Source organism: Anser anser (assembly GCF_964211835.1).
Source record: "Anser anser genome assembly, chromosome: 2".
Taxonomy (NCBI): Eukaryota; Metazoa; Chordata; class Aves; order Anseriformes; family Anatidae; genus Anser; species Anser anser.
In genome coordinates, this window is record NC_139721.1 from 33,879,556 (window position 1) to 33,893,717 (window position 14,162).

A 14,162-nucleotide genomic window follows, 5' to 3' on the forward strand; every position below is an offset into this window, starting at 1 on the left:
AAGTATTAGGAAGAAATTCTTTACTGTGAGGGTAGTGAGGCACTGGCACAGGTTGCCCAGAGAAGCTGTGGATGCCCCATCCCTGGAGGTGTTCAAGGCCAGGCTGGGTGGGGCTTTGGGCAACCTGGTCTGGTGGGAGGTGTCCCTGCCCATGGCAGGGGGCTGGAACCGGGTGGTCGTTCAGGTCCCTTCCAACCCAAACCATTCTGCGATTCTCTGACTGTGTGGGGTTAGTGCTGTGCAGGGCACCACTGTCTGGGCTACCTCAGCACGGGACACCGGTGCGTGGATCACCACCGCGCAGCTCCCGCGTGGGGACATCTCCGTGGGGGCCACCTCCGTGTGTGGCACCTGTGAGGACAACCCTGGTCCTCCGAGCGCCTTCCCCGTCGGGGCAGGCAGCGGGGGCGGAGGGCCAGGAGAGGAGGGCCGGGCAGGGCCGGGCCGGGTGGGGAAGCTCCAGGCAGGGCAAGGCAGGGCAGGGCAGGGCCGGGCCGGGCCGGGCAGGGCCGTACCACCGCCCCCCGCCCCCGCTGCCTGCCCGCCGAACCCGCCCCGCGCCGCCGGGAGCCGGGAGCCGGGGCGGGGGTGCCGGTGGCGGCCGTCGGGGCGGCGCGGCGATGGGGGGCGCGGCGCTGAGCGGGGCGCTGTGGCTGGGCCTGCTCTGGGCCGGGGCCGGGACCGGGGCCGGGGGGGGCTGCTCGGAGCGGTGCTGCGAGGGCCGGGACGCCGCCTGTGTCAGCAGCGGTTGGAGGGAGGACGGCGGCTACGGCAGCTGCTACTGCGACGGAGGCTGCCGGCGCGCCGGGGACTGCTGCCACGACCACGGCCAGGCGTGCCCCGGTAGGTGCCGTCCCCAGGAGCAGGCTCGGGGCAGGACCGAGGTGGCTGCGGGGTGGCCGCGGGGAGCAGGCTGCGAGGGCTGGAGGGCTGCCGGCGGCGTGTGGCGGCGGGCTGGGCTGTCAGGGGTCTCGTCATGAGGCGTGGACCTAAGGGCTGGCACCAGCAGCAGGCAGAGGGGCGAGGAGAAGGGCTTGTGGCGGGGTCTGACAGCTTTCGGGGTCCGCTGTGCCTGGGGTTTGCAGGTTGGAAGTTGTTTTCCCTCTAAAACTCAGCGCTCCTTACTTTTTGCTCATGCTCATCCCAAATATACATCTATTACAGTGAGTAGCAAGGTGGTCGGCTTCCAGCCCCGCACCGAGCAGCCCTGTATGGTTTACACCCCTCACCCCATGATGTCTCAGCCCTACACGGTTTGTCCACCCTTCCTGTGCTTTACCGGTGTAGGGTGAGGAGTCGGGCAGCCCAGCAGCTCTTCCCTGCTGGCTGGGCGCACGCCAGCCCGCATCCCAAAAGTCATCAGCCTGGGCTGCGCAGTCCTGCTAATTAGGGTGTCTTAGCGGGCTCGGCGCCGTGCTGGCAGAGCTGTGGAGCGGTGGGACCCAAGTTCTGTGTCCCCCTGCAAGACGCAGCAGGGCAGAGCTCTGAGCCTGGGTGCCCAGAGGGAGCACGGTCCCCTCGCCGACCCCTGTGCCATCCGTGTGCCAGAATAACAGGAGGGGAAGGAGAGCACCACGTCAGAGAGAAGGTGCCTGGTGGCATCTTGTAAAACTGGCAGTTTTTTACTTACTGATCTCTTGGTCAGGAAAAGCAATAGGGGGAGAACTGACAAGGTGCTTTCTCGTCCTAGTCATAGCATACTGTGTCTTTTCAGTAAACCAAGTGATATTAATTGAAATTCAAATGTGACAGGAGAAAGCTAATAAAGATGCGCAGTGCTAGCATTAAGATGGAGCTGTAATCTGATTAAAAATTCCATGCTCTTCGAAAAGAAGCTCAAACTTGTGGGTGAAAAGTGCTAGTTCAGACAGTTTTCTTTCCATGACTTCAAACAGGTGCTTTGTTGTTACTGAAGCCGTATTTGTTGTCTTGGGCTCAATGGTGGTGGCCTTGAAATGTGCGATGTGTTTGCACTGTCCTTCTGCTGTGCCCTGTGGGGGTGACAGGTGCTCCGGGTCCAGGCAGGGAGCTGCAGTCATGGTGAGAGAGGCTGGCTGTCTGTCCCTCTGACACCGGAGCTGGAATCGCCGGCTGGCCCCTCTGGGGAGCTAAACCAGCAGGAAGCTGTTGCTGTTTTCTGCTTTGTCCATGTCTGGCTGGTTCGAACCCCTCCCTGCCCAGCCCCGTGAGCACCTGCATTAGTGCAAGCAAGGACAGCAGGACGTTTTGTGTGGGGGTGGCACAGCAGGACAGGATTTTGGCAGCCCAGACAGGTGGTCCTCTAACTCATACATCTCTAAACCACAAAACTGACCACAGGAAGGCACATGATCAGGTACTTTTTATTGCAAACAGCCAGTAAGTTCTCCCTCATATAACCAAAAATTCTAAAGTGCAGTGGGATTCTTCATCAACGTAGACAAAGATGGTGTCCAGTTTTAAAGTAGTTTTTGTTCCTTTTGGGTTCTGAAGTTTCACCATGATGTGTTCCTAAGTGTTACGTCCGTGTGTGGAATGAAACCAAGGGTGTTCATGGCATAGTTTGCTGTTTCAAATGCAGAGGTTAAAAAATAAATAAAACAGGAATGTCTAGAAAGGCAACTGATTGCTCTTGTGCTACAGCTTTTTTTGTCATCCTGTTCCCCACTCATGATTTCAGCACAAGCAGAAATGACATGACATCCTTTTGCAAATACTTGTACAGAACAAAGTATTTGGGGAAAGTGTCTACATCTTCAAATACATAGATGATCAAGAAGTGTTCTCGGAATCATACGAAAACAATGCACCAAAGTAATAGAAACCTACGTGAGTATTTAGGTATTCTAAACCTGCCAACACTATGGTTAAATTCTGTCATTCCTAAAAGTCATGGGATGCCTGGTACTTTATAAATAGATGGCTCGGCAGAAGTCTGTGGGCTGCTGAACCTGTGTCCAAGGGTTTTTAAGTAAATTTCCTTACAGTTCTTTAAAAATAACTTCCTTATAGCTCTAGCAATAAAGAATGGGTATTTTTGTGCATTGAGAGCATTTTAAACAGAAAGTACTGTACAATGAGAAAGCCTGGTAAAAGAATGACCTCGTCATTTGAGTGGAAATGGTTATTCCGAGAAAATCCGCAGACCTTTACACATTACAGCATATGTTGTGCAGTGATTCAGTGAAGATACTGTAATCCTTTTTGTTCCGGAGATGGGAAAAAAATAAATACGGTGTGACTCAGAAAAAAATCTATGATTCGCAGTGCTTTAAATAAAATAAAAAAAGTCCTGACCACTCGAGGTGTATTTCGTAGGGAAGCAATGCAATTTTTCTGTGTACTTTTGAAATTGCAAGTGTCTCATAAGCTTCTACATTTTGGTAGGTCCCTGAGCACAAATCCCATCCTTCAGCTTCTTTTGACATGTATTCTTCTCTTCCAAATCAATGCTCGTTATTTTAGTGGACGGATTTAAGTCGGACCGATGGAAACCTAGACAGAGACCATAGAGATGAGGGTAGGGGGCCCTGACACTTTTTGCGTGTGTGTGTTTGAGACGGCACCATTACTTTTACGTCAGCTCTGGGAGTCATTCTCTGTCATGCTGGAGAATTTGACATCTTTCCAACGAGGCACAAAACGATGTACTGTCCCTTAATAATTGCTGGGTACTGAGTTCATGAGCGACATCGCCGTCCCTCTGGCTGAATTCCATTCTAGCAACCCAATATTCTTATTATTCCACATGACTAAGGCAATTCATACGTCTTCTTCTCAATCTTTATGATCATAAAATTGCCATATTTTGCTGCAGATGACCAGTAGTTCACTGTCAGCTTGGTTCATTTCCAGTAAAATGTGAAGTCATCCCTATATCTGTTATGCAGCTGCTCAATCCCTTTGGGAGTTTCCTGTGTAGAAAATGTGATGTAGACCTGATGTTACCAACGTATCAAGCTGCTACCATGGGATTAAAATTACATGGAAGTTCTTGCTTCTGCAGAGCATTCATACAGCCAGCGTGGAACAGAGTCAACAGATAAGGAAGCCAGCTAGATGACAGTCCTCTGGGTGGAATTAAGCTGTGTGGTGAGACATTGACATTAATGCTTGTAAAATTAAATAAAGTACGGCCATGGACTGTTTTCTAGCCCTATGGCCAGGTGGCAAAAGTTTATGTCTGTAATATATATAGCACTTGTCCTGGGTATCCCATGGGGAGGTCTAAGGCATTTTTACTATCACTTTTTTTTTTTTTTTTCTTTTAGTTCAAAGTGTCCTTGACTGCTTGTATGCCTGTTGCTGTTGAGCCACCCAGAAAGTGGGCAGTTTGGTCAGAACAGGTGCAAAGTGAGAGGGAAGTAGCAATAGTGTGGTATGGACATCTGCCAGGTAGCCTCTGCAGGGGTTTCATCTGCTTTATGTTGTCTGTAGAGTTCTAGGAAATTAGAGATTTAGTGACAGGGCAAACCCGGGACTTACTGTGTCTTATGAAAACAGTCACGAACACCAACGAGGTTATCAGATTTTATTCCTTCTTCCCCACTTCTCGTACTGGCAGAGTCCCAGAGGGCATGCAGTATTTTTCTGAATGACTAGCTTGGTCCCATCAGTTTCCTGCCACACTGATAAAAGAACGTAACTAGCGGTTAAGCTGTAAAGCTTGCTGAGGATTTAAATTGTAATCAGGAAATATAGAAAAAAAATACAATCCAAAACATGTGATATGTTCCAATTGCAAGCTGATGGGAAACAGCGTGCATGGGAAATGCAAAAGCTTCATTTAACTAGATAATGAGAGGTACGATTCAAAACAATTCAGAAACAATTGGATACCCCAGCCATTGATTATAACAGATATTTCGTACCATTCCCTAAGTACCATGTTGAAAGCCTGCCTTTAAAGGAGTGGGAGAGCACAGTAAAATACGATTCATGCTGCACAGAGAATAATTTTAAGCCTATTTGCAATGTGCAATGAAAACAAATATTTGAAGAACTAGGGAATTCCCACATCAATAAGAAACTGTAGTATTAGCACAGGCACATTTAGTTTTTTTTTTTTTTTAAGACCATCTGTGACAGTATTTAATTTACATTGCCAATAATTAGAATTTTATTGAAAAGAAACCTACCAAAAAGGCAGCTAATACTAGGGAAAGTGGCATGGACTAGCACGCAGTGCTGTTATGTTTAGAGGGCTTGTTTTACTCCATGGTTGAGGTAAGCAGGAGACACAACCTTACCTGCTCACCAAGTACCGTAGTCTGCAGGCCCTGGACAGGTAGAGACACGGCCCAGAGGAACGCAGCTGCTCAGCCTGGACCCCCACACCAGGTGGCCTCCAGCAAAAGTGGCTACTGGGAATGGGCTGCTGCTCAGATTGAATGTCCCGGGAGGCCGCAGGTTAAGAACTCGTCATGTAGAGAAACAGCTGCTTGGCCTCGGAGGATTCTTGATGGATGCCCCTGCGCAAGCCATTTTTCTTACCTGTCCTTTCACTGCTCTGCCTGCCCAGGCTGCACAGACTTGAAGTTCCTTCTTGGAGGGATTGTATTTGTGCCTTTAGTAAGCACCCAGAGATTGTCCTCACCCAGGTTTTGAAGAGCTTCTTTTTGCCTACTACAAATGAAATTGTTAGGCCACAGAGCTTTCAAAACCTGGGGCTTGGTGTTCTGTACTGTGAGGTCAGTGGACAAATAAAGCGAAGACTTGAGTGTTACATAGCTTCTTACTCAGGAATAATGTGTCCATCACCTCTTTTCTGGGAATCAGGCTGCAAAACCTTTTCTTCAAGAGAAGATTTGTATCTGCCTGGAAGATAGCTGACATGCTGTCCATGCTTGCATTGGCTAGGCTAAGACAGAGCTCCCATTTTGTCAGAATATAAATGGAAAATTCAAGGGAAGGGATAAGTCTAGACTGGAGAAATACTTATCATGCTTAATGTAAATTAGAGCTACAGAGAGCATGCCATTATTAGTAGATGCACTACAGAGAATAAAATAAGGAAGGAATTGGCTAGTGGGTAACAGGGTAGATCTGAGCATTTTTGAGAGTCAAGACAGTATCAAAGCTAGCAGATGCTTAGTCTGACATTTATACCTCTCCTGGAAAGGCAATGAAAAGTGACAAACATGAAAAAAGGGCTCATTCTCTACATGGTGTGATGATTATTATTTCTTTTTCTTAAGAACTTGAATGTTCATTAATCAAAAAAGGTGCCAAAATCTGTAAGTGGGCTAAAGGTTTCAACAGTTGCAGGGGAAATACCACTGAATACAAAAGAAAGCATTTTTCTTTCTTTTTCGTCTTGAAAGCTTCAGTGAGCTCACCTAATATATGCCAGTTTGACATATAAAGAAAGAAGTTGTCCATACCTCTGATCATTAAGCAGATTTAGGAGGGACCAAGGATACAAGCGTACGGCACCTGTGCTCTTGATGCTCTGCACAAGGGAACTGCAGTTTCTTAAGATTCAAAGTTCACTTTCAAAATAATGGCAGTTTCCCCATAATGTTTTGGAACACATTCGGGTCAAGTTCAGAGAAAGTTTGCGATCCACGAGAACTAAAATTCAAATATCCACTGGACTATTCTGTATTTGGGAATGAGCAAAAAAGGCCTTGAGATGACACTTTTAAACGCTTTATTTAGTACATTTAAGTATCTACAACTGTATTTATACAAACACACAAATGCAACCCTACAAACAGCCCCACATTGCTTTGAGACTAAACAAAATCAAAATTGCAAGTAAAAAGGAAAAAAAAAAACAGGCACGGTCTTATTACTTAAGCTTTTGAGAGCACTTAGGATAAAACAGAAGTCTTTTTACTCGTAATGTTTCAATACTGCTTTTCAGCTCTTCCATGCGTTGTTGGGGAGTGGAGTCACTGGAGTGGCTGTGCAGAGCAGTGCAAACCCAACCTACGCCTACGTAGGCGCTACATACAACAGGAACCTAAAAACGGTGGGGAACCTTGTCCTGCTCTGGAGGAGAAGGCTGGCTGCCTGGAATACCTGACTCACCAGGGACAGGACTGCGGACACGAACACGGTATTCTCCCTTTGCTTTATCTGGACACCTGTCCCCCTCAGAGCCTTCGTGGTTTTCACTGAAGTAAATGTACAGAAAAAAAACAACAATCTGCAGCTATTTGGTTAAAAATAAAATTGAAAACCGTATTTTCTACTGTCATTTGCTGCTCATTCTTGATTCATTTCTGTTAAGTAAACAACTAAGCTGCAATCATTCCTTCAGTTTCTTAAGCCCCGCAGTAAGTATGAATTTATCTATGTGCAAAGTTAGAACATAAATTTGGTACAAAACAGGAAACAGTCATTGTAGCATTCCAGCCCATCCTGTTTCCTCATGGACTAGATGGTAGTCATTACTAGATATATTTCTTCTTAATATGGAGAGAATTTAGCAGTAGGGAAGGAGGTCGAAGCCTGATGTTGCCAACACTTTATCACTTTTTCAATAAAGCCAGACAGCATCACCATCCACAAGCTCTGATTCATTTACTCACTGTTACAGTAGTTGAAATATGACTCAGCTGTGTCTTGCTGCCTTACTGTTTTCTTCCTCAGTCCCTGCTTTCATAACTACCTCTGAATATGGTAAAGAAAGAAAACGACGAGCAGCATCTTCTGCCTGGTCCTCAGACAAAGAAGAAGCTGGGTAATCTATTTATCATATATGCATGTGGGTCATCTTGTTCCATAGACAAAGAAAAATAGCTGGCTACAAAGAAAAATATAATTAAATTTGCCATAATTCAACAAGCTACAGCTTGTACTGTTTTTCTCTCCTGCAGTTCATTTGCATTTCCTGGATGTTTTTTGTTACTCGTTAATTGTCCTGAATTAGGTATTGGGGTCATGGCAAATTTGAGGATGGATGCTTTTGAAAGGAAATGGTAAATAAGGCTAAATCCAAACTCACTATATCCATACGTGTAAGCCTGAGAAATTAAGACTTAAATCTCTGAACAAACAAAACAGACTGGATGCAATCGATCTCAATAGCTTGTTTTTAACATTGACATGAAAAGCAATAAAAATCTCTTTTGGTTACCAGTAGAGATGGTTATCACTGGTTCTGTAATGCTCATAATGCTTTGCCCCATGCTGCTCTCCCCAGAACAATAAAGCTTATAGGTATTCTTAAAACTTCTCTCCCATTTTCTCTTTTAGCATTCATAGGAGAAAAAAACACGGGTTATTGAAATCTGTTTTTCAACATAATTTAAGAATACAGAACACAACCAGAAAGTGAGATAATACATAAAGCACTGGACTGTGGCATGGAATGTGAGAAACAATTTACTTAATGTTTTAAAGATTCCATTACTTAGGTTAGGGTCAGAAACAGACTTTTTTAGCAATGAGGATGTCTAACCTGCACTTCACAACTACCACCTGTATGATACATAAGTACATTTAAAGTTTCTATCTAGCTTGTGCTTTAGCTATCACAGCTAATTTAATCCCTTTCTTTCTGAGCAGTTACTGCGTGGAATTTAAAACTGAATCACTTTCACACTACTGTGCTTTGGAGAATCGGCCGTATGCTCGATGGATGCAGTACCTGCGAGAAGGTCATACTGTATGCGTAGCTTGCCAGCCTCCAGCTATGAACACTGACACTCATCGTTGTTCTGGAGATGGCCATAATGCAGATGGGTAAAGAGAACCTTTTATTTTTTTCCTGTCTCTTCTGTACCAAAACCCAGTACAGAACTTGAGATATCTTAAGATCTCATTAAAAGCTGTGTTTGTTATACCTAAAAAATTGAAACAGCTCATATCACTTGCAGAGCACAGAAGATTCCAGTTTTCACAAAAATTGCTGTGTAAAACTTCACAAAATTTTTAAATACTAATGTTTTAACCACTAGTACTACATCCAGATAAAATTGGTAAATAACTGCAATATAAAGTTCAGTGTGAATGCTTTATTTACTATTGTAAAGGGACAATGAAACTTCTGTAGTGCAAGAAGTCTTTTTACAGCTATGGACACTGGTACTTAAAAAGTCTGCTTTCTGCCATAATACAAATCTGATTTCAGGTTTGAACTATACATCTTGTTTCTAGAACGCTAGTATTGAAAGAAGACATTTAATATTTGTAACATTTTTACTTAGTCTATGTATTTAATACATATCTCCATATATCTATACACTTATTAAGATGCATGCTATGTAATACCTATGCGACCGTTTCCTCAACCCATTATCCGGTATACTCTATGTAGGAACATAGCGCTTGCTCTAGAATGCCTGCAAGTATAATAAACAAAAGCATTTTAAGACTAAGACGAGCTAATTAAAGTATTACATTGTTAAGCAAATCTAATCTTCTCTCAAATTACATTATAGAACACAACCTACTAACATGAAATATACATTTTTTTTGTGTTTGTAAACACATTAATTTTTAATTTCTCACATCACATTTCAGAGGTAAAATCTTACGCTGGGAAGCAGTTGGCAACTCTCGGTGCCAAGGAACCTGGAAGAAGATTCGGCAACTGGAACAGTGTTCATGTCCCCTTGTGCATAGCTTTATTTTTACGTAAAAGTTTAGAAGACCTTTAAAACAGCAACAACAAAAAATAAGAAAATTAACACCAATGCCAGGAAACCTGCATCTTTCTGCTGTACTTTGTGGAGCCTAAATGAACTTTAAAGGAGTCAAACTTTTGGAAGAAGTATTTTGGGCAAATCTCTTTGCCTGAATACAAAATGCTAAGACTGATCTTTGTACTAGAATGCTATAAGCAAGTTCCTATGTTTCTGTTTGTAATTAAAGAGCTAATGTTTCTAACCATAGTAGCTTCTTTTTCTAAGGCTCTCGTTCTTTACAGGCTATAGTTCTGTTCATGGGCACTGATCCTACTCAGTAGTGAGCCAGCCAAATGTTCTCAACTCTGGGAATGGTTACTATCATCATTAAATTGTAAGGGTGAATAAAAATGAAAGTTTGAGAGCTAAAACCAGACTTCAGTTTAGATCCTTTGTTCCTTCCCAATATCATCTAGACAGCTGTTTATACTACAAGTGGGTAAGTATTTTTTGTCTACATTGCAGTTTCCATGTTCAGCCACCCTCATAAAAATGTGAGAGTAGTCAGTGTCATTAAGGAAGTAGCCTCGCTAAGAACTTCATATCACTAATATACAAAGTGAATTTTATGGCAGACAAGTGTAAACAAGACTTCTGCAAAGAAACAAACAGTCTTGAAAAGACCCATTTCCTTAATGAATGGTAATTTATTTAAGCTGCCTTGACTAGGATTTTGCTACAGTAATTAGCTTGCTGCAACTAAAAAAAAAAAAATTAATCTTGCATCAAGGAATAAGCAGTCATGACTAAAGCCTTGGCTAAAAGCCAAAAAATCACTTATTAGTAGTTAATCTTGCTCATGTACAATGATTAACACAGAAACCTACAATATTAGAACATAGGCAACGATGCTATGCACATAGCTCAAATCCTTGTTTTGATACCTATTATTTGTGTTGAATTATTGTTAGAGCCATTGAAGAGACTGCATACTGCAGGTCTCACTTGTCACACACCTGCTATGTTTGTTTTTGTTTTGAATTGTTGGCTTACAGCTGCTCTAGCATTCCTTGCTGAGGTGCATAATCTGTATTTTATCAAGCTTCTGAAATTCACCGTGTGTCCTAAAAAGAAACGATGCCTTAAGGTTGAGAAATTTACTGTTAAGGCACGCAGTATCTCTGTGGAACCTAAAGGCAATTGCGTGCCACAGCTGCAAAGAGAAACCTGAGCATCTGTTGGCAAGAATTAGGAAGGTGATCTGTCTGAGGTCCTGTCCACATTCAAGAGTAGGACACAAACCTTTCTAATTATTCTTAACCATTTAATCTTAATGCAAACAGGCCTCCAAGACAGAAAGTGCAGAGATGATCTGAATACTTCATGAACATTTCTGCCCTGAAGAATATATTTCTTCTTTTGTAACCAGGAAGAATACCTCTGAGAATTTTATTTCATTATGACCAGTTTAGATGGATGCTTTTCCTTGAAAGGTTCTTGTAAAATAAAAATAAGAAACTTCTCCAAGGACAACATCCCAGAGAACACCTGAATTTAAGAGATTCCAGTTTTAAAAGAATGCTGTGATATGTAAGTTATAGATTCACACTAGTATGACAGTGGAAAGTGTGTGTTTGTGTGTTTTCTGAGTTCCTGGAATTCTTTTCCATACAATCCGAAGCAAAAGAGGCAGCGTAGCACCACCACCCATCTCTTACAGTCTCTTATGAGCAGGACAATTACAGTAACCAACTGACACCCTGATGCAGGCAGCTACCCATCAGAAGGTATCTGTGCTTGCTAGCACTGCAGAGAGTGTAGATGAAACCTGTTTCATGGGCTGTGCTATCAGTGCCAGAACAGAGTCCCGCTTTGGCTTTGCAGGAAAGGAGCTTCCCCTTTTCTGCTGGTCCAGAAAAATGCCACTTCTCAAGACAGGGTAGGTAGCACAAGACAGTCAAGAGAAGTTAAGAGCTAGTATCGTGCTGTTACTTCCCTATCTTTTCCATTCTCTTCTGCAAGATAGTAACTGCTATTATGCCAACATAAATGATTTCAAAATAATCTTCCTCCTAGAACTTAAGCTTAATTCTTAAAAAAAAAAAAAAATACCCCAGTGTGTTTTCCCTCTGATTCATACAGAGTACCTTTAATATTTATGAACTTACATGGGGTACTATATTTTTAACCAGAAAAATTAGCAATAACAATACATACGTATTTTTTGGTATGACTTACTGACAGAGATGACAAGTCTGACCAAAATTTCAAAGTGAGGTGAAATCAGATTGGAATGACTATAGTAGAAACTAAAATGATAAAGAGCTCCATCTGATTACAGATACAACCCTTTAAAAACTACAGAACACTTGACTCTTTATTAAAAGCCTCTATCAAGCTAATACGTTGCCAGTTACTTAAGACCCCTATGTACATAATTAACCTTTCATAATCACTGTAAGCATTTCACATTTCAGAAATTAATCCACCTCTCGCATGTAGATAGAAGACCAGGCTTTATATTTAAGTCATCATTACATCTGTTTCATGTTTTAGGGCAGCAACATTGCTGGAGACTTTGAGACTAAAATAAGTTATTCTGAAAAGCTGAACTAGATCCTTACGTAGGGAAAACTCAAGAAGAGTTGATTCCTGTTACCCAAACGAGTATTATTTGATCTTGGACAGTGTTCTCCACCGGTCTTTTAACATGACGCTAGTTCGGTTGTTGAAGTCACCGTGGACCAGAATTTTAGCCCAATTGCCCACTCCAAACTCCCTTACTCCTGATTTCAATTTCTTGTCTTCTTCAAGAGTCCATGGCTAGGGCAAGAACAGAGAAAATATAGGATATTTGAACAGCGAAAGATATTCATGTAAGAACAAAGCTTGTAGCAAATATAAAAGCAAGTATTTATATAGCTGTCCAGTTACTACACAACACCGATGTTTTAACTGTCAGTAGGCTCATTTTCATTTTTTGAGCTCCATAACTTGACACTAAATAGAACAAGAAAGGTTATGACTCAAGTGTTAAAACGCAGTAGCAGGCATCACTTAGAACTAAAACTCATGCTTCAAATTTCACAAGTTACATGAGGAAAAAAACCCGAAAACCAGAAAGGCAGCATGCAAAGTCTGGCTTCAACCCAAACATGCTTTCCAAAATTTTACTTTATAAGCTAACTGAGCCAAGACAGACTTTGATTGATCCTAGCATGTGTCACAAAAGAGGAACCATTTTGTGACACATTAACTTGGGAACTATGAATCTTGACACCATTCACCAACAACAATGGAATTGTAGTGTGCTGAGAAAAAACAAATCCCAACAGTTAAAATGCTGATAGAAGCAAAATCATACACACAGATTTGCAAGTGAGATCAGCCATGCTCTCAGACAATAGGGTATCTATACCTATATACTTATTTTTGCTCATTTATGGAGCCTACTACTTAAGTCTCACTGTCATGACTCACAGCATTTTTATTCTCTAAGGGATGCCATTTCTCTCATAAAAGGAGAGAAAATTACCTGCAGTTATACATCTGCAAGCACTTCCTTACGTTTAAGTTCTCCAGTGTATTAGTTCTTCCTTAGCTGTTTCTCAATACAAGCATCTCAATACAATTTTATAAGTACACACAGAAAAAAAGAAAGCTGGAGTCTAATACTTGATTGAAAAAACACCTTTTTTTTTTTTAATATTGCAGCTTTGTAGGAAAACGTACATAGGTAACAAAAAATTAAAGATCCTGTATATCTTACAATATTTTTAACCAGTGCATTTTTAATATAGTCATATGTAGTCATTATTTCACTCTGGAATAGCAATTCACGACTTTAAAGAAACTATTTTAGAACAACTTATTGTGCCAGAATATAATCTTTTATGTCTTCAAATCCTTCTTTGTTTAATACACAAGCAATCATACCGATGCACTGTAAGTACACCTCCTCAGACAAACTGACTGCACATCTATACAAATAAAGAACAGAATCCCTATTTGGAGCAACTGTTTAGGAAAAATGTACCTAAAAAGTAAGGATCAATTTCTATTTCAAATTGGAGTTTGATAACGTGTTCTGTCCAGATTTATTCCCCAAAATCTGAAATGCAAAGACTCCACTTACAGAAAAAATGTTAGCTCAAAATTTTAATGAGCTTGAGCTGAGAAGTACAGACAATCGTGCTCTGTAGGTGTTCCATTTAACTTATCTGTGTTCATTTCTGCATCTTGCGCTGGAGGAATCCTGCTGCTCCTGATGGTCTCACGGACCACAGTAAGTCATGACAGATATAAACGGTCAGTTTTCACTGGGCTCTTGCTGGCATTGAGTACCAGCACCTTCAACACTAAAAATCTAAATCTAATTCTAGTTGCTGGACTTCTACAAATACATGATGTGCATGTGTATTTGTGTATGTCATGAGAACGTTACTGCTAAAACTATAGCCAAGAAGCTCTCTTTTGCATTTCACCAGTGCCTGTGCTTTACTTATTTTGGAATTGGACTGTGATAGCAAAAAAGTCAGTGTTTTTTTTCATAGCAGCAAATTTATACATGCAAGTGACCAAAAGCACTGCAATTATTTAGTCATG

At 42.1% G+C, this 14,162-nt stretch overlaps 2 protein-coding genes across 5 annotated transcripts in view; one reads left to right on the forward strand and one right to left on the reverse strand.

Annotated features, from left to right (window-relative positions):
- Positions 1-9,988, forward strand: SBSPON (somatomedin B and thrombospondin type 1 domain containing). Its single transcript, XM_083822996.1, has 5 exons — positions 1-843; positions 6,848-7,042; positions 7,579-7,669; positions 8,497-8,673; positions 9,454-9,988. Exons 1-5 carry the CDS (start codon positions 72-74, stop codon positions 9,569-9,571), a joined length of 1,353 nt encoding a protein of 450 aa, XP_083679122.1. The 5' UTR covers positions 1-71; the 3' UTR covers positions 9,572-9,988.
- TERF1 (telomeric repeat binding factor 1) overlaps positions 6,617-14,162 on the reverse strand; it is a 26,864-nt gene continuing 19,318 nt past the window's right edge. Inside the window, exons 10-11 of one of the 4 annotated variants that reach the window (XM_083822998.1) lie at positions 12,182-12,380; positions 6,617-9,584 (exon numbers count right to left, since the gene is read on the reverse strand). In XM_083822998.1, the coding sequence (XP_083679124.1) occupies positions 12,228-12,380 (153 nt within the window). In that variant the 3' untranslated portion in view covers positions 6,617-9,584; positions 12,182-12,227. Of the gene's footprint in view, positions 12,381-14,162 lie in introns of all 4 variants that reach the window. The other 3 variants (XR_014579217.1, XM_083822997.1, XR_014579218.1) reach the window with 3 other exon arrangements.

Coding starts and splice junctions, on each gene's coding strand:
- SBSPON (XM_083822996.1), top strand. CDS start 72: ATGCCCCATCCCTGGAGGTGTTCAAGGCCAGGCTGGGTGGGGCTTTGG. Junction 844..6,847: donor CCACGGCCAGGCGTGCCCCG/GTAGGTGCCGTC, acceptor ACTGCTTTTCAG/CTCTTCCATGCGTTGTTGGG. Junction 8,674..9,453: donor GATGGCCATAATGCAGATGG/GTAAAGAGAACC, acceptor ATCACATTTCAG/AGGTAAAATCTTACGCTGGG.